Here is a 23,228-nt window from a genome sequence, read left to right as displayed (position 1 = left end):
AGTACTATCAAGCTTGGATCAACTCATACGTAATATGTAAACATTAAATAATACATGTCTACCAAAATATGGTCATCAATGAAAATTCCGTTTTGGTGTAGGTGACCTAGACGACACGAGCGTCGGACCAACAGCTGTTTTTATCCCCAGGATGTGTTGCCGGTTTGTACAATACGTCACAGCTTTGACCTCCATGCCAGTGATGTTACATTCCGTGAGTCGCTTACACATCCAGTCTGACGCTTGAGTTCTTTCAAACATTCACCTTTGAAAACTGTCACTAGGTCCACTAAAAGAGAAACTCTTCAAGCTTGGTCTGCTAAGTCAATTAGTGCAGGCTTCTTGCTGTGCAGCATAAATTGAGATTAGAGAGATTAGACTTTAATGCTTCCTAATGTCTAGAATATCCAACTTGGACATGCCCCCCCCCCCCATTTTTGCACTGCCTATTCTCATTCATTCGCTGTCTGGACCGATTGTCTGCCACCATGAAGGCTCCTTTTGTCCTGCTGCTGGTTCTCTATCTGGCTGGCAAAAGTAAGTTTTGATCACGCCGATAGCGGGAAATGAAGGTTTACCTCGTCAATGCTCTTTACTTGGATTGCTGAAGGGAGAAACATTCTAGAAATGAAAATGTTTCATTGGAAGTTTCGCTCAGGCCTTTTTTTGATAATATTCAGTAGGTCAAAAATGAGAACACCCCTCTCATTTTTGTAAGGGATCATCATGCGCGTCAATAAATCATTGAGTATTTTTGGGCATTCTTTGTTCTGAACTGCTGGCGGCGGCACTTCATGACACTCCACCGCCATGCTTGACTGTGGGCAAGACACACTTGTCTTTGTAACTCCTCACCCGGTTGCTGCCGCACACGCTTGACACAATTGGTCTCATGATCATCGGACCACAGGACATGGTTGGAAGTGGTCGAAGGATTGAATCGAGGACTCCATGTTAATCTGCTTGTCTTCCTTCAGCAAACTGTTACCTTTCTTGTGCATCATCTTTAGAAGTGGCGTCCTTCTGTGACAGCCTTGCAGATGAACTTGGGGCATTGTGTGGCATGATCTTAAGCACTGACAGGTGTTCTCCGATATTTTCTTAGCTTTGTTCATCTTTATGTAGAGCAGCATTTTTTTTCTTTTCATATCCTCACAGAGCTGCTCCTTATTCACAGTCCTTTGTAACCCAAATGAGTAACATGACACCATGCAGGAAAAAAAAAAAGGCTAATTAGGCCCAATTCAGATTTTTTTTTTTTTGTATGGGTGTACTCACAATTGTTGCCAGTGGTTGAGACATTTGAGTTATTTTGGGTGGCAATATTACACTGTTAAACAGTTGCTGTACACGATTGATGTATATTATAGCAAAGAATTTAACTTTTCAGTAGACCACCCAAACGGTATGTTTGTTCAACCATTGATATGGTATCGTCAAAGAAAGCAAGACAATTTTCAACACTTTACATTGGTCAACAATTTACGAAAAAAATAACACCCTCACATGTGGGCTGACAATACAGATTTGTGAAAAAATATAGAAAGTACCAAATTGTTATTTTTGTGAAATAGCGGTATGGGGCTTTTTCGACTAAATTGACACTTGTTGGAGAAATCTCAGTAGTTTTCACCCATTGTAAAGCCAAATTCAAATACCATATTAGTTTTATGTCTTTGGTATATCCCCTGCTCAAGTTACCTCTACAGGGCCTCGTAAATCTGGAGCATGGTGCTCGCGGGCAGAATTTTTGTTTTTTCGAAGTTTTGAGAATGGTTTATAGAAAAACGATATAAGAAAGATGCCTGTAAAGCTGAGTCAGTTTTGATCGTTTTGTCCAGTTGTATTTCACAGGAAAAGAATTGTAGTGAAGGATCAAAGAATACTTTTACAACAGTCTTTGAATCTAAATAATCTATATTTGATGATTTGACAGAAATTCCAAGGTTTTAGTGAAATATTTTTGTAGAAAATAGAAGTACGAAAATGTGATTTGTGACAAATTACTATATGCAATTAATATATGTCTGTGTCTGTGAATGTGTTTATACCTATGTGTGTACGCTTATGCTACAAAATCCTACATTTAAGTTCCATTTATATTCCTGTGAATTTTCAATATTCCTATCAGTGAGTGTTGGTGTGTGTGTACGTGTGTGTGCTGTTAGCCTGAAAACATGTTCTGGCCACTTCAGCAGGTACACATGCACTAATAATCTAATGATATCTAATAAGATGTAAATCAAGTCAGTTATGACATATTCAATGTTTAGTGGTTGCAGTTTGCTGCTATAAAAAAAACAAAAAAAAACAACCTGCATCATAGTGTACTAGACCTCATTAGTTTGTGCACATGTATCTAATGAAGTGTCCAGTGCGTGTGCATGCTTAGTTTCAAATCAGCTGTTCTCCCCTGTTCTGTCTGCAAAGGCGGTGCCCTCAAATGCCACACATGTGCAGCATCCAGCGAGGATGATTGCAACAAACAAGGCTCCGCCTCCTGCCCGCAGTTCGCCGATGCCTGTGCCACCATCACTGGACCCCGTCAGTAAATACACATACACATGCACATGAAAATCCAGGCTGAGTTTCTGAGTTACATCATGTATGTATACTGTCGTACGTAACGGTCTTCATTTCGTGGCATTTCGTCTGGCTGTACTATTTCCAGTGCTGGGACAACAACAGGATTTTTTTTTCTCCCAGGGCAATAGGGTTGATTGATACATGGGGGGGGGGGGTGGATAAAATAATTTATAAATACATTTTAGAATATTTAATAAACTGCTGGAGGGACTTAAACGGGGCTACACAGATTTCTGACGGGGCTATACCCCCCACTCGCTCCATTGTAGCCTCCATGTGCTGCCATGTCAACCGAATCTGCTCAAGAATTTCAGAATCAAGCAATGAGACTGTTTCTTTAACCAATCAGATTTCAAATTTGACCAGTCTCTCTGGTGATTTAAATTTATCAAATTTTTGTTTTGGTTGCGTTATTAAAGAAATACCGGTTCTGAACTACTCCAAGATATACGTGGCACGCTTACATGCCGTTCTAGTATAAGGCCGTGGTACCAAAAGCGCGGCTCGCCATACAACTAAATATTCAGAGTAGTAACTATGAATTGTGAAATTTCTAGATGCAACTGTTTCTTTTCCAAATGTTCCACAGTGTCCCAAGGCAGTGTCCCTTCGTTGGAGGATCTTGAACTGTGAACTTTTGTGCGATTTCTTTTTCAGACACCGTGCTCAAGTCATGCACCTACAAGGCTTTCTGCGACAAAGCTCACGGCAGCAACTCTGGTGCCAAGATGGAGTGTTGTTATGGCGACAACTGTAACGGCCCGCACAGGAGCCACAGCCAAGGAGACCAGCACGGCAGCGGCACGGCAGCTCTCTCCTGCAATCCTGTCCTGCTGCTCGGTGCCGTGCTCCTGCGTATAGCTTTTAGCCACATGTAAACACTCCAACGTCACTATTCCCCGACAGTAATTCCATACTGTCACGCCCGGGCGCCGTATACCGAATTTTACACAAGTTGTAATTTGCCCTGACAAATGTGTATATAATCTTGCACATTACACGTTATTTTCGAATGGCTGCTGTCACGTGAACGGAAATCAGCAATGTAAAGCGTACGTGTTTGAAAAGGTTGTTTGCGCGTGTACGAATGACGCCGAAAGTGTACAACTTGACAGGTATGTCATTCTACTTTTATCACACAATTCGCCCACCACCCTCTTAGCTGTTTCTGCAGTGCCCCACTGAGATTTTTACAACCTCTTGATTGTTAGGATGAATTGCTGCGTTTCTGTGCTTAGGGCATATTTGAAGAGTGCGGTCTATAAAAAAAAAAAGTTGTTATTTTTAATGACAGTCCTCCAAGCCTCGTCAGTTCATTGTTACCTCAACAAGGTTGTTTTCATCCACATTTGTTGAGTATCTTCTTTTTAAAATGTGGATTTTTATTTAGATACTGAATGTCGTTGCACTTTGGTAATATCCTGCACATTCACATCATGAAAAATGTGTAATTTTTTTTTAAATGATGTAATATTTTAAAAATATCATGTTAATAATATATAATACTTTATAGATCATTCATAGTTTTTAAAAACTACTGCCCACTTAGGATTTCTTTTGGTTAAATGCAATCTTTTTGTTAGGTGCAAGTTCTAATTCTCAACTCCAGTCCCCAGTTGGGCTCTTCTATAACATTGAAGTATAGTAATACATGTAAAATAAACATCAAATAAAAAAGCCATAATCACACAATAATGCAATATTGTGTATAATGTAACTACGTATTTCCACATTCTTTGAATGGCCTTTGATTTCAAATCTTACATGGTCTAGACCAGGTCACCAACACGGTGCCCGTTTGCCCCATGGTAGCCCACAAGGACCACATAAGTAGCCAGCGGGCCTGTTCAGAAATTAGCTCACCGGTGGTGGGACATTGTGAATTCCTAGGAATGTTGTAGAAGTGATCATTTTAATATGTAAACACTTGCAGATATTTATAGAAATAAAGTGTTGCGTATTGATATTTATCTGATGCTACCTTGTTAAATCATTGATAGTGTGAGATTTTAATTTCTTGTGCTTGGGTTGTTTTGAAGTGTTTGTTTCTTTTATCTCTTTAGGTTATAGAATTTGCAGTTGATTACTATTTGAGCCTTGGTGCAGGTCTGTCACTTATTTTTAGTGGTGTGAACCATTCTCGTGTTTGTGTTGATCATAAATAATGGATGTTTTGCCTCCTCAATACTGCTAGCACACTGTGTTTAGTGTTTTGATTGTCCATATTTGTTTCACGACAGCTTGTGTAAATGAAAGGCACAGTGACAAGCGTACTTTTCTGCACATTTATTTCACTACATACACTCGATTGTTCGAGTGTAACATTTACAACCTTACTGTTGATGCCGAAATGTAGACATCAAGCAGTCAAAGACATACACTAGAGACCAAGTGTGGAAACTTGAGGATGCGACATAAACTCAAAGTGACAGGATATGAAATCACTGAGGTGGATCTGAGGCCCCAATCAGGTCATATGATGTGCTACCACTTCCTCTTAAAACAGGCAGTCGCAGCTCTTCGCTCACCAAAAAATGACCATTATGGAAGAGAGCTCGCAAGTATGAAGTGAGGAGCGGAGCCTACATGAGGTGTGTGCAAATGGTCAAAGACGTAATTCAAGACAAGGGGCCTCCATGTATTGTCTGTCTTCAAGAGAATCACGTGACTCAAGTTTTCATCAACCGATTGTGTGCTTAAGGAATGGACCTTGATTCAATAGTGATTCAATTCGTCGTAATGCGGGGCTGAGGGTAAAGAATGCGCAATTTAGTCGAGTCGTGTCTGTTAGTTCCTCACCACTTCACCAATTTAGTTCTATTACATCATTCACAACCTACTTTCTTCTTCAAAGATAATTACAGCGAGTGAATGAGCCAAGTATTGAAGACACTTCATTTGGTACACCTGCAGTGAGCAGTGATTTTGCCTTTATCAACCACCACAACGATCAAATCAAACACACGTGTATTATGGAGAATTTCAACTTTATTTCACAAAACTATTGACTGTTCACCACTCAGGAATTACAGACATTTTACGCAAAGTAAATTCCAGGGGCTCAACAATGTTCAGACAATGTGCCCATATCACCTCGAGATGGAGTTATTCTGTTCGTAATTTATCCATCCATCCATTATCCAATCCACTTATCCTCACAAAATGAAAAATGCCATATTTTGTGATACTTTAAGATGAAACTCAAAGAACAAAACATTCTACACGTTGTCCCTTTTTCTGGATTAGAATCTAAAATATAACGATTTATGAACAATTAACCTCACAAAAAGCCTCTCAGAACGCATTGTGTTTGCGTTTCTTGGTGACTTATTAAAGAAAACAGACAAGACATGACAGAAACTGCACGTAAGCTGCTCTTTTCCCCATTCTCTTTTTAGTCAGACATTTTGTGAGGTTTTGTTTCCAGAGGTTGAAGTAGGCCTAATGTCCACATACATTTTGGGGCTGGTTGGTCCCCATTATGTTGACATTATTAGCAATGTTACAATGTTACAAACCAAGACGTGGAGGGAGGAGAGGGCCATATTACTCATTACCTGGAGGCGTTATGCAAGGCGTCCGTTTTGTATTGATTTCTCCCAAACAAACTGATAAAATTCAAAATGAAAACTAATATCATATTCCTGATTAAATTATATGTGTATATATACATTAACTGAGCTTGTTATTGAAAAATGGACCATAGTATGTAATAATATGTATGTAAATATATTACTACATATTATTATTATTATTATTATAATCATTGTAAAAACAACAAAAATTAGGGCAGATTTGGAATCGGCTAAAACAAAATCATATAAGATAAGATAAGAATGCCGTTATTGATCCCACAGTGGGGAAATTTTCATTGTTACAGCAGCAAAGATATAGGTCACACAGGGACGGCGGCATAATGTAGCCATTAATGTATAACATTGACGGCAAACATTCTAGAAATGTTTACTTGTATCTCTGATTTAAGAAATGTGGTACAAATTCGTTTATCTGTGTAATTGGTCCAAAAATAGATGTATTTACGACAAATAAATCTTTGATCATCTTTTTTTTTGCCATCGACGTATAGTGACAGGCAGAACAATTAAATACTCTTCCGCTAGGGGGCAGAAGGTACATATTTATGGATCCCATTTTGTGACATTTGCATTTGGTTGACTGCCGTGAGATTTTTTTTTCCCCCTAATGTAAAATACGTGCCTTGGCTCAAGGTTGGGAAACACTGAAGTGTGTTCATGCTTGACCTACTTGCGCAGCGTCAACAACAGATAACAAACGAGCGCGCACATTCTGCACACTAAGTGAGCTCTTGTCACAACAAAAATGCATGCAAACTGCGGTTACACGGATTATCCCGCTGAAATACAGGACTGAGGTTCAACAACGCGCAATTTAGTCGAGTTGTGTCTGGTAGTTCCTCATATGAACAGAGCAAAGGGGGAGAAGGAGGAGGAGGAGGAGGAGGAGGCGGGGGATCACATCCGGGGCTGGTTTTATTCTAATAACGAACGTCCAACCCGGAAAGACCAAGAACAAGACTTTTCTTCTGTTATCCGTTCACACGAACTAACAAATAGGCAGGGCGGGCAGGGGTCTTGTGTGTTGCACGCCCGACCTCCAAAAAGTTGTTTTTAAAACTGGTTGGCTTCCGCCATGTTAGTCAACTGGTGTTACAAGTGTGCTTCGTAGCGGTCCTGGGAGCAGGTTGTATTTGGACAAGACTCTACGAAACGGGTGAGTCCACACTGGAACTTTTACACTGGTACTGTGTGCGTGTGCGTGCGTGTATGCGCGTGCTTGTGTGCGTGCGCGTGCTAAACGTTGGTCGACACGAGCATGTCAGGTGCCGCTGAATAAAGTCTGCTGGATTGAGTTAAAAGTTTCCATCATCAGCAACACCATCATCACCACCACCGCCATCATCATCAATATCATCATCATCATCATCGTCACGTTGTGCATGCACGCGCCCAGATGGCCCAACTTGTACTTCCTGTTAGTACGCCACATATTTATCATTACTTTAGTGCTAAATTGCACCTAGTGCTTCATGGGAAACCAGGTTGGCACAGGAAAGGGGTGTGGGTAAACCCAATGGCTGTCATCTGCTGCTATAGATCTTTTCATCAATAAATTAATCAATCTGTACGTGGGCTAGTCCCAGTACTCTTAATTTTTCATATAACCAAAGATTTTGGGCACTTTTAACCTTACAGTTTCATGGGAACAATTTGGGAGAAGACCCTTTTCTGTTCCAGTGCCTCGGTGCATACAGCAAGATTCCATTTTTGAATAACTCAAGTCTCCTGGCCTTTCACTGCAGCAAAGACTTTTTGGGATTTTCACTCATTTTATAATCCAACAAAATCAACCAATCAATGCTTCATTTATATAGCAAGGTTCGTGCTGAAAGGGGACGTCAAGTACAAAAAATTCTGAACAATAATTTGTTCTGTGCGCCCCCGACTCTTCTCAACACGCCCTTTCAGATTAATATTGCATTTGTGAAGTGGCGAAATTCAGCCATTTTTATCCATCTCCGTGGGCTGCCAATTTGCCACTTGCCGCCGACATCACAGTAGCTCAGGGAACAACCAATCACGGCTCATCTGTTTTCTCAGTTTGTGACGTTCACAAGCCGAGCCGTGATTGATTTCACTCCGCTATAACACTTTTTTCAAGCTAATGTACTAAAGGTAGCCTGCAACACGAGGCAATTCAGTTACATGTCTTAGTTGGAACTCTAGTGGGCACTATTTAAAAGGAGTAGCTACAGTAAATGAAGAAGAAGAAGAGTCTGGTGGATATACTACACACAATGTACAGGGTGCTATGTTACCTTTGGGAGAATGCAGCCTTTCAATTGGGTCGCAGGCCCTCTCATCGCGGACCAGAGACCGATGACTCCTCGAATGTTCTGCTCGGGGGATGAATGGACTAACATTCCCAAAGAAACACTTTGAAATCTTGTCAGAGGAGTGTAAACTCATCACCACCTTCCTTCCATGTCTTATACATTTATTTGTCCATATAGTCAGGGGTGCACATGTTCTTGGGCTGGACAATTCAGCGAAATTTAACAGTGATTTTAATTTTGATTTTGGCTTCTCACGATCTTAAAAACGTTTTAATTGAATTAAAAGATTATTGTGCAGATTGGGCAGCTGTTTAATGACACCCCAGTTGGAGTTAACTGAACTGAACTTAACTGAAAGAATTTCACCTATTGTATATTTAAATACAAGAAGTTTCATTTGTAAACATCGTCAGCGATAATGCTAAAATTAATGTAAAATCCATTTGATATTCTGACAGGAAACAGGCATCGACTTAGGGAGCTATATTCCTTCAAATAACAAATATCTGTAATAATAACTGTAGGAACGCATACACACAGGTCATACACACAAACTTTTATTTACGTTAAAACTCGGTAGACGCTCCCCCCCCCCCCCCCCCCCGACCACTGCAAACAATGCCGAACACAGCTAGTTACACAGTAGCGTCTTAGAACCTCACTCAGTCTCTCGTTGTCACACGAGGCAAATTCTCCGACAAGCCTAGGCTGGGGTCGCACAGCAGAGATGGCTGTATTTATGGCACTCGCTCCCTATATTCATTAAACTCAACTCAAGATGTTTATTTTTGCTCTCAATTGCTCCTGACACAGCCGCTGTCTCTCTCTCTCCGCCCTCCCTCACACGTGCGCACTCCAACTGCAAATGGCTGATGAATATTCAGTAAGAGCGCGGACTCCTACAGTTTCATTGGTCCACTCTGATGCGTTCGGTAATTTCACTGGCGCGAGACTTTCGGTAAATCCATTGACTGCTTGAAGTTCGTCTGTAAAATGTCCTAAATAAACCACGTCACATTAAAAGGTGCAGGGTTGAAAGCATGGGAAAAAAGTAGCGGCTTATAGTCCTGAAAATGTGGTAATCATTTTTTTTTCATCAAAAATAATAATGATTATTATTTTATTCCATAATTGCACAGCCCCAGTGTGCTGTTACTCAATTCAAGTAGAGTTGAATTTAGCTGAAAAATGCACTCGTCATTTGAGCCTCTATGAAGTGTAAATAGTCAGCATTTTTTTTTAGAAGAGATTTGAGTTGCATCTCTACCTCCATTGCATCACTTTTGGACCTTCCTGTCCTTCTGATTAGTCCCAGACTTTGATGAGGTCACATGTGCTTCCAGTCAGTAGTCTGACTAAATCTAAGGAGAGGTTGAACGAGTCCTTAAATAAAACAGATGGTGTATGACCCTGTATTATCACGGTTTAGATAAACTATATGTGTGCATTCCCCGCATTGAGCGAAAATGTCACAACTTTTTCCTTGTTCCTCCCCTTAATGGTTGAACCAGATGTTGTATGATCCGAAAATCTTGTGTGTATTTGTGTGGCGTGTGTGCCAATGTCCTTGTGTGCGTGACTGCTGCAATGCCATTTTCCCTTTTGGGCTGCGTGTTCTTCTCCAAGGCTTTTAGCCGTCTACTGCATTTGAGTGTCATCTGAGAAGCACTGACGTAGCATAGTCATGGTTTTCAAGCTAGTCACAGAAGAGTTCCACTTGACTCTGATGATTGCTTGTCGGCATTTTGATGGCAATTTTGATCATTGGTGTCTTCTAACCGGTTTGAAAGCAAGGCTGTTGTTTTGGAGCTTCATTTACCTCTGATTGTGTGTCTCATGGACTCATTAGCCACAACATAAGGTAGACCTGCTTGCTCAATTTAATTACATGCGGTACAAGAGCTGCATTCTCAATTCAGTCTTAACAAACGTAATGCTCAGTTTGACTGTGTAAGATGTATTACACTGAATATTGTGTGTACTACTTTCCCTCTTATGTATTGTATTTCACATTCGCACGAATATTCTCCTCGCAGTTTTCTTATATTATTCTATTTCATTTCTACACAGGTTAAGAAAGCTTTGCGTTCTTTTTATTTCCTCTGATTGGGTGCAAAGTGTCAGTGTATACTTTTTTATTCCGTCTACAGCGATGCTGAGGGAACATTGGACTCAATGCAGGAATTTTAAGTGGAAGTCAAGTCCAAATTTTTCTTTACAATAATATGTTCTATCACCCTTACGAGTCTAAACACACTACTCTGATTAATATTGTGTTTGTGGAATACGAATTTAGCAGCAAAATCCACCCGTTTTGATCCATCGCACAGGGCGGCCATTTTGCCACTTTCTGACGACTGAAAATGACATCACAGTGCTTGAAGTCACCGCAAACATTTTTTTTTTCAAGAATATGTTCGGTGCAAGCCCACTAGTTGAAACACGGCATTCTGATTAATTTTGCACTTGTGGAATAAGTGTTAATGCACTCGGTTTTAGCCATCTCTGGGGGCGGCCATTTTGCCTTCTGTTGACTGAAAATGACATCACAACTGCTCACGAGGACCAATCACGGCTCAGATTCAGAAAACAGCTCAGTCGTGATTGGTCGTTGTGAGCTGTTGTGATGTCATTTTCAGTCGACAGAAGACAAAATGGCCGCCCCCAGAGATGGCTAAAAATGAGTGCATTTTCCTGCTTAACTTATATTCCACAAATGCAAAATGAATCAGAATGCCGTGTTTCAACTAGTGGGCCTGCTGGGAACATTTTCTTGAAAAAATAATGTTTGATTTGATTTCCGCTTTGAGGGCTCAGGTAACGACCATCACGGCTCACCTGTTTTCTGGGTTTGGTCTTGTGACATTCATGAGCCGAGCCCTTAGGGCACTGTGATGCCATTTTCAGTCGACAGCAAGTGGCAAAATGGCCGCCCCCCTCAGATGGCTAAAAACGGGTGGCTTGTGTTGCTTAGTTCGTATTCCACAAACACAATATTAATCAGAAAAAGATGTTTGGACTAGTGTGGGCATATAGAACATATTATTGTCACGATTTTTTGGCTTACTTGACTTCCACTTTAAGCGGATGACAACTCAACTCTTGCCACTCATCTGACTCAGTCTTAAAAACTGCGCGTGTTGGCTCTTGTGTGTGAGCGCATGGCATTGGCTGCATGACATTTTGTGCTTTAGCACCACTCGACAACATCTTCAGCATACCAACCTTTTGGAGGAGAATGTCTCGCTGATTCACACGCACGGCGTGGTCTTAATGAATACATTTTACCTCGCGCGCGCACCCGCCCACGCCACCGCTGCCATCATCGCCACCAGCCTGGTGTCTGGCCAGTGGAAATGTGTGCAGATCTTGAGTGCAGTCTGTAATTTTTGGCTTTGGTGAAGGGCCCTCAAGCTTCGCCTCAGGCTTTAGCTGCTGCCGCTCGGCCTCGAGCACGTCACATGAAAAACTGCTGAGTGTGAGATGCTCACTCTCACGCTTCCTGTGTGTGTGTGTGTGTGTGTAGGTGTGTTTGTGAGCGTGTGTGTGTGTGTGTGTGTGTGTGAGAAACGAAGGCCTGTTTTTATTATATGTGCATCTCCCTCGGGTCTTCTTTACATGCATCCCAATTGAATGTATGCCTGTGTGTGGGTGTGGGCGCGGGTGTGTGTGTGTGTGTGTGTGTGTGTGTGTGTGTGTGTGTGTGTGTGTGTGTGTGCGTGCGCACCCCAGTGATATGTGATAGCAGCAGCATGCCGTACGTGGACCGCCTGAACCGCGTGTGTGGCTTCCTGGATATTGAAGAGAAAGAGAACAGCTGCCGCTTCCAGAGGCGTTACTTCATCCTGGACACTCAGGGGAATGCTTTGCTGTGGTACATGGACAACCCTCAGGTGCTTTGCGCATCACTGCATGACAACACACTTGTACAAACAGCAAAAGGAAGTGACCAATATGAGCCCGGGTAACCTTGGACTGTGATCCTATGACGTGTGTGTCAACGCGTGTTTGCGTGCGCACGCGCGCGCGCGTGTCTGTGTGTTTGTCGTGCAGAACCTGCCCAGTGGAGCAAGCTTTGTTGGCAGTTTGAGACTAACGTATATTTCCAAGGTAAACCTGTATATTAGCTTTCACTTACTACCACTGTGGGAATTTGAAGTACACCCAGCGGTCACTAAATTAGGCACACGTGCACAATCTAATCAGATCCAATACAATGGGGGTGACAACCATTCGGCCTGTACAAAGATATAGTTGAGGTGCAACGATGAATCGATAACTAATCCATTACCAAATTAATTTGATCATTATTTTGATAATCAAATAATCGTTTGTGCTCTCAGATTTATGTCGTCCTTCTTGAAGGCAGATTTATGAATTCAATTTGTTTGAAGGGACAGTGCAAGTTGATGAGCAAAATGCAGATGTAAACAAGTCAGATTGTAGCCATAGGCTCATTTCCATCTGGTGTCCCCAGGCAGGTGTTCCCTAAAATAAAAAATATTAAACATGATAAAAAAAACACATTATCACAATAATCATAATTGTGTCGTAATAACAAATGCAAATACATAAGTTAACACGTAACAAAAGTGCAATGTGCAAATGTCCGGAACTACATTCGATAATGTAAATTTTGCAATGCACGTACACACACACACACACACACCCACACACACCCCCACACACACACACACACACACACGTTCACACTCATCCTAATCCAGAGAACATCTAACATTTCTTTTTACTTTGGAAAACAATGATCAACCTTATTGCCTCGGCTGCGGCTCTCAAACTTCACTTGGAATAGAATGCCACTTTCTATGCGCGTATTAGTCTCGTTCGCGTCACCAGACTTAAAAAAAATAAAAAAATAAAAATCATAACTCTGGTCTTGTTCACGGAACCGGGCCGAATGTGAAGGCGGGCCGCTGATAGTGTCAACCAAAACTGACCATTTCCATATACCAGTGGGATACACTGAATTTATTGTTGTTTACTCACTAATTGAGAGCTCAACATGTGCCAAAATAGTGCATCCTTTAATTATGACACGGGTTAATGAATATACGATAGAGTTGGGCATAACAATGGATAAGTCAATTAATGGATTCGGACTTCTGTCGATTGTGTCGAATTGATTTTTTTGCACAACTCGGCTGCAACCGGCCACATTCTACATAAGAAAAATCTCCCAGCATGCTATCAAACAAAAACACTGATAATCTCATCTCAATTTTCCCACAAACTGATTTACTCAGGGTGAAATCTGGGCTTGTTCAGTTGAACACAAAGCCATTACACTTGCAAGACGCCATTACTTATTCCGTTGTATGAATGCCAACAGATGGATACAACAGGTTTATTATTGTCTCTCACGACAATGTGGTCATTGGTTTAAAGAACAACATGACGTCTGCTGCGGGAACTTGAGTTATATCCATGTAGCCTTCTGCTCCGGTGCAACTCCAAGAAGCATTATTCTGATCAGGAGCAGGACATTTTCTTTACAAAGACACTTTCTCAGGCAACGATCGCTGGTTTATTGTCCTCGTAGTTGACATATTAATTGATACAATTATCAACCGCCATGCTCCTCACAAGATTTCTGAAAGCTTTTTTTGAACCTACGCAGTTTGTGTGAAGACAGTTTTGTATTCTCTTTGTGACAAAAGAATGTTTGCAGACAATTTTCTATTGGATGTCTAATAAGGCTGCCGGTACGCCTAATCAAGTGGCCGGTGAGCGTACAGAGATGGCCTTGGCGCAGCACCGCATGATCTGAAACAGGCCCGATCTATCTGCAGCTGAAGCGAATGGTCACACGCAGAGTTGAGCCGCAGCGGAGTTGCTGACGCATTCCAGATGTTGACTTCAGCAGAGATAATCACGTTTGTCCTCGGTGCTGACAGCTTCTCTCTGGACAGTCACAGTCAGAGATATCAACTTCTAACTCTAGAATCACTTATTTCCCCTTTGGAAACTGTGAAATAATGGCAAACAATGTTTACTACTCTGCTTTTATTGATCAGATTTGAATACATTTAGATAACTGAAGCCAGTAATGTATTTATTAAAGGTCTCCTGTTTTTCTTCTGAGTTTATAAGTGAATATTACAACGGGTCGAACTAGAATAATTTAAATTTTCTATCTGAGGAGCTGGTGGTTTTGGAGTGTTAAAATCGCAAATGTAGTGCTAGCTTAATCTTTTTTTTACAGGCTACAAAACCTTATTAAAGGTTGATAGGAGAGCAGGACGTAGAAAACGTTTCGGAACGATCTTACATTGTAATTCTGAAAAAAAAGTTGAGCTTAAAGTGGATGCCAACGCAAACATTCCAAGAATATGTGCTATGCAAGCCCACTAGTTGAAACAGGGCATTCTGATAAATATTGCGTTTGTGGAATAAATGTTAATCCACTCGGTTTTAACTGTCTCTGGGGGCGGCCATTTTGTCTTCAGTCGACTGAAAATGACACAACTGCTCACGAGGACCAATCACGGCTCAGATTCAGAAAACAGCTCAGCTGTGATTGGTCGTTGTGAGCAGTTGTGATGTCATTTTCAGTCGACTGAAGACAAAATGGCCGCCCCCAGATATGGCTAAAAACAAGTGCATTTTGCTGCTTAACTTATATTCCACAAATGCAAAATTAATCAGAATGCAATTTTTCAACTATAGTGAGCCTGCTGGGAACATATTCTTGAAAAAATTATGTTTGGGTTGACTTCCGCTTTATTAAATAGATATTATTTGGAGGCACCTATCTGCATCACGCAATCAGCAGAGAGCAAATAAGAGTACTGCATACATTATACTTAACAATATGTGACCGTATGTGTGTAAGTTTTCCCGGAGTGTTGCTTTCATTGAAATGTATTGTCCAAAACAAAATAATGCGTGCTTGACATTTAGTCTGCTCTGCTGCCAGGTAAATGAAGCTACAGGGAAGCAGAAGCCAAAGACAGAGTTCTGCTTTGGTGAGTCCTCAGAGAAACACTGAGTCACGATCACACACTGTAAAAACCCATTATTTATTTATACATGTGCTAAACTGAGATTGTACGGAGGAGGTGGAACTGCTATGGGTTTTTTTTTTTTGTTTGTTTTTTTTTTCTTTTTTTCCCCTTGCCCACAGTCATCAATGCAGTATCCCGAAGGTACTTCCTCCAAGCCAATGACGTGACGGACATGAGGGACTGGGTCACTGCTCTCAACCAGGCCAGCAAGATTACTGTGAGTGAAGCACGCACCAAAACACCACATTTGTCTTTCTTTGAAGAGCTCCCCACTATTTTCCAGTGATTATCTTCAGACTTTAGGAATTTGTTCCGACAGAAAATTGTTGATTGCCAATCGCAATTTTTAACCAACCTCGCTTCCAGTGATTTTCCTTTGCACTGGTGATTACAGATTGCTTCAAATAGACTATATTGTCATTGTCATGGTTTCGAGTTTTATATTCATATCAATGGCCAAAGCGCAAAACCTCTAAAACTACAATTTTTTTCCCCCCCTGCAGAATGCAGAAACATATATTTTTTCAAGAATATGTTTTATGCTAGCCCACTATTTGAAACAAGGCATTCTGATAAATACTGCGTTTGTGTAATAAGAGTTAATCCACCCGTTTTTTTTAGCCATTTTGGGGGCGGCCATTTTGTCACTTCTGTTGACTGAAAATGACATCACAACTGCTCAGGGCTCAGGTAACGACCAATCACAGCTGACCTGCTTTCTGAAGCCTCGACCGTGAAAATAGACGATGACGTAGACGGAAAAAAAATGGGCTTCCGACAATGCTTAGTCCGACTATTTTTTTTATTTATTTATTTCTTTTTTTTAAGTTTCCCGTCTATCGTTTATCAGCTACAAAGTGGGCGTCCGTCATCGGCGGCTAGGCGGACCGCTCCGTCACACAGCTCTGAATTTTAGTGCGTATGATTGTTTGTGTACATGTGCTCTGCAACCAAATCGGCATGTACGCAGCCTCTTGAAGTCAGCAGCAATTATTTTCCAGAAAAATTTGTATAAATTTCCTAATAGCTATAATGTGTTAAGAATACATCCCATGGGCGGCGTCGCATTCTGCCTCAACATTCAAATTGAAATCCTGCAGATAGGAGGTTTCGATATGACTAAATCCTGCATTATTAGGTACAGTACTTTGCTAGTGCAGTATGTTGGACTGTTTTTGCCTGTGTCTATGTACATATAGGAGACAAATGCATGCAAAAGTTACCTCTTATTGTAGAAGTCGTTTTTACGAGTAGTGCTTTTTTTAATACAATATTCTTGTCTTGTTTTGAGGGGCTAGTAAGGTGGCAGCTACCCGATTTAGATTACCACATGACATCAATGTGCTTCACACGGCACATCGTCTGCTCTTCATTCCTACCTGTTTTTGTAATGAGTGGTTATGTGAGTTGCCTCTTCTATCAGCTCAAACCAGTTTGGCCATTTGTCTGACAGCTCTGCCTTTAAAAAGGCATTTCAACTGCCACTCTCTGACTGTTTTTCTATTGCTCTGCCAATTCTCTCTACATCTATGAACACTTACCGCACTAGTTTACATCCACTTCCTCACATCAACAATCAGGCCCGGAAATCATATTTTGTCATATTGTCTTTAACTTGCGATAACTATTCCTAATAATGTGACTTGTGAGTGGATTCATCTCTCACTTGTGCAGACTTTTTTATGTTAAAAAAAGTGTTCGTGGCTGTTTTACCATGACAGAAAAACCATCACAATCTAATGTGATTCCGTGCAAGATTTTTACTGTATCATCAATTCTGTCCTCACAAGATAATAGGGGTCCATTTAGATTGAGACAGCTATTCATTTAACAATTTGTTTATTAATGGGGTTGTCCAGTTGTTGTGAGAGCGCTCTGCTTCTTTCATTCAATGAAATGAGGCTATCAAAACATTTTCATTTCATTTATGGTGCCACCTATGTATGATGCCTGAAAGGAAATTCCTGAAGAGAATCAATGCCAGGGGCAAACTATCACCATCAGCGGCCCTTTATGAACTATTTCGGCAACGTTTTAAGTTGCATTATTAGTATTAACTTTCATATAAGTAAAAAAATACATAAATATGGTTACTATTCATGCATAAAAATACATATACAGGTCTTGATTTGACTCTAAAAGACATAGGTTTGACACAAAGTGAATTCACCACGCACATCTCATTTTTAAATTTTTTTTACAACTGTAATGATTACACAAGTGCTACAAGAATTTTCTATTACAAGGAGCCCAATAAAACACCCCAAATTAACACTGATAATAAATAATGTTGTGCATGGTGATACTGGAGTTTTCCTTCTCTGAATGGAATGAATCTGACTGAAACTTCTTCTCTCCTTAATAAATATATGCACAGAGTTAATCCCCAAACCTTTTTCCTTGAAAATGTGTTTGAATCTGAATTGTACAACCTCAGCAAAATTCAACTGCGGACGACTTCATATTTTTTTTGTATACTCATTTGAATTCCTCAATTAGAAATTGTATTTAAACGCTACTGTATGTTTTTATTAGAATGCAGGCATGCAAGGAGAGATGTCAGAGTGAAAAGATTGTTGCAACTCTTAAACTCAGGAGACAGTGGCTTGGACTCTCCAACAAGTACCTGTAGATTTTTTTTTAATTAATTTTTTTTTTTTTACATTTGTCCCCAGTGGGGCTTGACCAATCCCTACAGATGAGCTACCGCCGCGCCACGTTCAACTGTAGTCCACTTTTGTACCACTGCAAACAACTGCAGGTGTACCTAATGTTGTGACCGGTGCATCCCAGTCATTTGTACTCCCCGTGTGTGAGTGTCACCATTGTATTTGTTTGCTACGCAGGTTCCTAAATCTGGTCCCGCACCTCCGAGATCCGATGTGGCCACAGTTATCAGTGACACATATGGAGCGGGGAAGCAGCAAGCATATAAAACGGAGATCCACGGAGGCGTGGTGGTGCACACGCCCATCCTGGTAAAGTGACACAACCCCAAAACTAGAACTCGTATGTTGTACTTTTCGGTGGCGATCATGCACAAGTCAAACATGCTCTGTCCCAAAACATGTATTGCAGACCATGTTTTGATGAGACTTGCTTGTTCTAATAAAGCGATGGTAATGTTGCAGAATGAGAGCGTCAAGCCTAACGTGCTGAGGTTCGGTTACTGTGTCAAACAAGGCAATGTTGTGAGTACACCTCACCTACTTTTAAACTGTCTTTGAATGGAGGCGCCGCATGAGCAACTGACATGTCACGCGGTGTTTGTTTCAGAGGAAAAGCTGGAAGAGGCGCTATTTTACCCTCGATAACAACGCGGTCAGTTACTACAAGTCGGAGATGGTAAGGCAAACGTGCGCTGTCTCTTTCTCGCGTCTCCTGCTCCGTCCGCTTACCTCTGTTGTGCGTACGTGTATCAGGACAAAGAGCCTCTGCGAGCCATCCCCCTCAGGGACATTCAGAAAGTTCACGAATGTCTCGTCAAATCAGGGTGAGTCAGTGTGACCGCAGAGACCGACTTGCACTCTCACCATCCTTCTCACGTGCTTGTAATTGATTAGAAACTCACGCATGATGTGCTCAGCCAGATAATGCTCTCGGTCATCTTGCCAAGTGTTTCTAACACAAACACACTTTCTGTCATAGTTTTTTAACGTGTCGCAGTTGAGTAACAGCGCTGTTCTATTCCAAAAATGTTTGACCTAGACCCTCAAAAGAATCAGTTAGATTTTTTTTTTTTTTTTTCCGTAAGACTTTCTCAAATAGTTTTGGACCTAACTGCATGTGCACTTCGCATTTGGTGAACTCTACAAACCCCCCCCCCCTATGAATGTTTAAGAGAACAAGAATACAAATGAGGCTAATATACAACAATTTGTGTCCATAAGTGATCTCCTGCAGCGCGACAACCTATTTGAGATCATCACCGGATCCCGAACCTTCTACATACAGGTAAACCTCTCTTCTCATATTGTGCCATACAATTTTTTATTTGATGGGACTATACTGTATTAGCATAGTAACGCACAAAATGACAATATCGCCTTCATGCAATTAAGGCACCAGTCAAGTCGATGTGTCAACCACCGGGGGGAAAGTCTTGGACTGTCACTTGTATGGCGCTTTTTCAATCTTATGAGGAGGCAGGCAGGTGTTTGTGTGTTTTGAGATGTTTACTTGAAATGCTCCGCTGCTGAAGTGTAGCACAAAGTCAGTTTTTCGGATCCTGCGAGGATTGTTTTTGTGAAGCAACCGCAGCCATCTGTTACCATAACAACAGTAACATCCTGTTGATTCCTTCCCATGGGAGGACAGCTGAGAGAAATGGCAAGCATAAGCACATTTGTTTTTTGTGTTCGAAAAAAAAAAGGAAGCATGACAGAGAGTGTTTAGTAAACTGAATGGGTAATTAATAATCACAACAAACGACTTGAATACAATACTTATTTAAAAAAAAAAAAAAATCTGAGTTAAGACTTCAATATGCACAATGTAAACAGGTTACGATCATTTCAATGTTTGTATTAAAATAATAAGAAACACATAATTCCTTATTACTTTGTATGCACTCTGATCCGGAATGTCCACTAGTTCCTGTTTTTGGAGTTTGAAGAAAGCCAAGGAGTTTCTCAAAGGCAATAAAGCATGGGTGTAAACTCATTTTTTTTGTCGGGGGCCACATCGTAGTTATGGTGTCCCTCGGAGGGCCGTCATATAAATGTACAGTATCTTCGCCTTATACGATCACAGATACACAACAAATTGGTGGATAGCTAGTTTTGAAATTAGAAGCCGGTAAGTAATTGTTTGTTCAGTTTTTTTCAATGTATTTTAAGGGGAGGATTGGTAACAAATAAGACCTTTCAGTATTTCGTATCTCAACGTTGTTTAAAGTGAAAACAATTTGCAAGAAATGTGAAGTAAGACGCACATGATTTGCCTTCGCGGGCCAGATAAAATGAGGTTACGGGCCGGATCTGGCCCCCGGGCCTTGACTTTGACACCTGTGCAATAAAGTGTGCCGCCAATGCGCTGGAGGGATCATACTGTGCAAGTGTTTTTACAAAACAAGGGAATACATCGTGTGTCAGCGGGGGTTTGAAACTTTCATTGCATTGTATTACATGATGTTAAATCATTTGAGGTGTGGCGTCTTCTGTCCATAGACAGACTCTCCAGAGAATATGCATGGCTGGATCAGGGACATTGAGATGAAGATTCAGGATTTCAGAGGCCCTACCAAGGTAACACTGCCTTTCTTCTCGACGCTGACAATAATTTGCCTATTCTAAGGAGGTTGTTTTTTTTCACACGCTTGGGTTTTTCCATTTATGGCTTTGATTATATGTTTGTGCGCAGCCTCTTGTCTTCAGATGTAGATGCTCTTGTTTGTATGATGGGAAGATATTCGTTCGCTTTCTCTGACTTTTGTTATAAGTGCAAAATTTGCCACATTTGAGTTTGTTTGCAATTGAAATTTAACTTTGATCTCGGTCAAATTTGTTGTGTTGATTTTTACCGCTGCTAAGCATGCCCACGAGAGGTCATTGATTAGATTTTAGTTTGCGTGTTTGTTAAATAGACAGATAAGACAATTCATTTCTATGAACCTGCAGGAAAAGCTGCAAAAAAAATCACAAAAAAAAAATTACATTGCTGCATATCTGGATTGAAGAGGTCAAGAGATGGAAGCGCTGTCCTTAGCTCAGAACGAAAGATAGTCCCACAAGTATCTAAAAGCATCCTCCATGTACCACAAGGGATGTTTTGCAAGTTAGTTTGCAAACTCGGGGCGCCACAGTGGTTCGTCACAGTCGAGAGGTCCCAGGTTCGAATCTCGGCATGGACTTTTCATGTTCTCGCTTGCATGGTTTTTCTCCCAGTACTTCCTCCCACATGCCAAAGACATGCATGTTAGATTTAAGTAACTCACCTAAATTGTCCACAGGTGTAAATAGTGTATTGTTGTTTCTTTGATTTGAAATGTTCTGCTATTGTCTGGGGACCAGCCCACGTTGTGATAGGCTCCAGCTCACCTGTAAATTTGGTTTTGATGAGAAGATTCTACGTTGCACCAGGAGGTGATTGGCTGTCAGCAGAGGTTTGTGTGTTTGGGTGTGGCCTCACAATGAGGCCATTTATTGCCATATTCCGCTTCATTCTTGTCAAAGACTGATTGCAAAATGGGTGGCAAACACACACAAACGAACAAAGACCATTTCTTTTTTCCTTAATGAACAGTTGATGAACGTCTGCGCTCTGGGTCTATCGCTCTCGAGTGCAAATCGAAAGCTTCTGCGAGCCATTGTCATGTGTTTTTTGTGTCATTTGTTCGTTACAGGGATTTTCGTTCAAAAGAGCCTCATCTCTCTATCGGAGTCACAATGCTTCCGCGAGTCGAAGTTACCGGGTCATCGATCAGCGGCCAACTCTGGTCAAGTCGTGCTCCGTGGCACCGGGCTGGCAGCCGTGGACACCTATCCCTGCTAATGAGGGCTCCATCTTGGATGCGGAGGACAATGACAGCGCTTTTAGCGCCGTGTCCACATTGGCCTCACTTTCCTCTTCCCCCAACTCTTCCTCCACGTCCTCCTCCTCCAATTCTCTCTCAACCCTAGCCCCGTGCCCCAGCGTGCCCAGTTGTGGACTGGGCATCCTCACGGCATCCGGAGACGTGGCTTGCGGCCGTCGGAGGCATCGTTCGCAGCCTCAGTCTCACACAGGCTGCGTGTTCCCCTTTAGCCTGGATGATGACAGCATTCGCACCACTGATGTTTAGGTTCTGTGGTTCTATGTGGTTTTATGTAGTACTTGTTACATGATTTGACATGTACAGTGTATGTGACTGGTCATTAGTATTCCCTACTAACTAGGTGACCCTGTGTCCATGTCGTGACCAGTGATGAGGGCCCCCAGCTGGTCGTGTGTATGCGTTACAGATGATATGGGGAGCAAAGAGGAGCAGTAGTGTCGAACTGTCGGAGGGCTGTTAAAAAAAGGATTTTGTTCTTGTTGTTTTTGTGCAGCTTCTTCTAAAAACTTGAAATATGATTGTTCTTGCAGGGCTTCAAATCATGGCACATGCATTTAACCCTTTGCACTTGTCTTCAATTTGACGTTCTCTGTTAAAAAAAAAAAAGAAAAAGTATGCTAGAGGTTCTCAGTCATGTATATTTTATTTTGTTCATAGGCCCTCTCTTTTAGCATTCTTTCCATGAGAGATGTGACGCAGCAGCCTTCAACATTCAACAAGCATTTCCTGACCACAAACGAGACAAGTGAAAGTGTTCCGTCAACTTAAAAAAAAAAAGTTCACCCTATCCTGTAGATCGAACCGTCAGCACTTGTTACACAGGAAGTAGTGATGCCATAATAAATAATACAGCCGCTCAATATGGTACTTGATGAAGAATATAATGGTTATGAGCAGGTTTACAGGTTTCAAAATGTGATCCCCCTGTAGCGTTATTGGGGTGTACACTCAGCCACTTCTAATTTATTAGCAAATTTGCACTTATTTTATTTTCTACCTTTTTATATGCTTCACCACTTTCACAACTTCCTCTAAGATGTCTCAAATGTTTGTGTTGTAACACCTGAGGCTTCTACTCATGCTTGAATGCTTTGCTCACTTGTTAGCCTACACATGCTGTTGGTTTTCCTTCTTGATAATAAATCTTATTTTATATTTGTCTTATACAAGACTGTCCATACTCGATGTGGTTTGTTCGCCATTTCTG

At 41.3% G+C, this 23,228-nt stretch overlaps 2 protein-coding genes across 3 annotated transcripts; both read left to right on the top strand.

Moving 5' to 3' along the window:
• The first annotated feature begins 381 nt into the window (after positions 1 to 381).
• Positions 382 to 4,859, top strand: LOC147146940 (uncharacterized). Of its 2 annotated transcripts, none has more exons than XM_086030371.1 (3): positions 382 to 537; positions 2,431 to 2,544; positions 3,244 to 4,859. In XM_086030371.1, the coding sequence occupies exons 1-3, from the start codon at positions 489 to 491 to the stop codon at positions 3,462 to 3,464; spliced, it is 384 nt and encodes a 127-aa protein (XP_085886497.1). In that variant the 5' UTR covers positions 382 to 488; the 3' UTR covers positions 3,465 to 4,859. The 2 variants fall into 2 exon arrangements, with proteins under 2 accessions (XP_085886497.1, XP_085886496.1); XM_086030370.1 differs by having other exon boundaries at positions 422 to 537; positions 2,404 to 2,544.
• Positions 4,860 to 7,061: 2,202 nt separating this feature from the next.
• plekha2 (pleckstrin homology domain containing A2) lies at positions 7,062 to 23,190 on the top strand. Its single transcript, XM_086030549.1, has 12 exons — positions 7,062 to 7,338; positions 12,194 to 12,354; positions 12,515 to 12,571; positions 15,399 to 15,447; positions 15,606 to 15,703; positions 18,333 to 18,464; positions 18,618 to 18,677; positions 18,763 to 18,831; positions 18,909 to 18,979; positions 19,377 to 19,440; positions 20,655 to 20,732; positions 21,830 to 23,190. The coding sequence occupies exons 2-12, from the start codon at positions 12,214 to 12,216 to the stop codon at positions 22,265 to 22,267; spliced, it is 1,257 nt and encodes a 418-aa protein (XP_085886675.1). The 5' UTR covers positions 7,062 to 7,338; positions 12,194 to 12,213; the 3' UTR covers positions 22,268 to 23,190.
• The last annotated feature ends 38 nt before the right edge of the window (positions 23,191 to 23,228 follow it).

Source organism: Filicampus tigris, chromosome 5 (genome assembly GCF_054856515.1).
Source record: "Filicampus tigris isolate MCC_2025a chromosome 5, RoL_Ftig_1.0, whole genome shotgun sequence".
Taxonomy (NCBI): domain Eukaryota; kingdom Metazoa; phylum Chordata; class Actinopteri; order Syngnathiformes; family Syngnathidae; genus Filicampus; species Filicampus tigris.
Note: the sequence above shows the minus strand (reverse complement) of the source record. Positions and strands in the feature narration are given on the sequence as shown.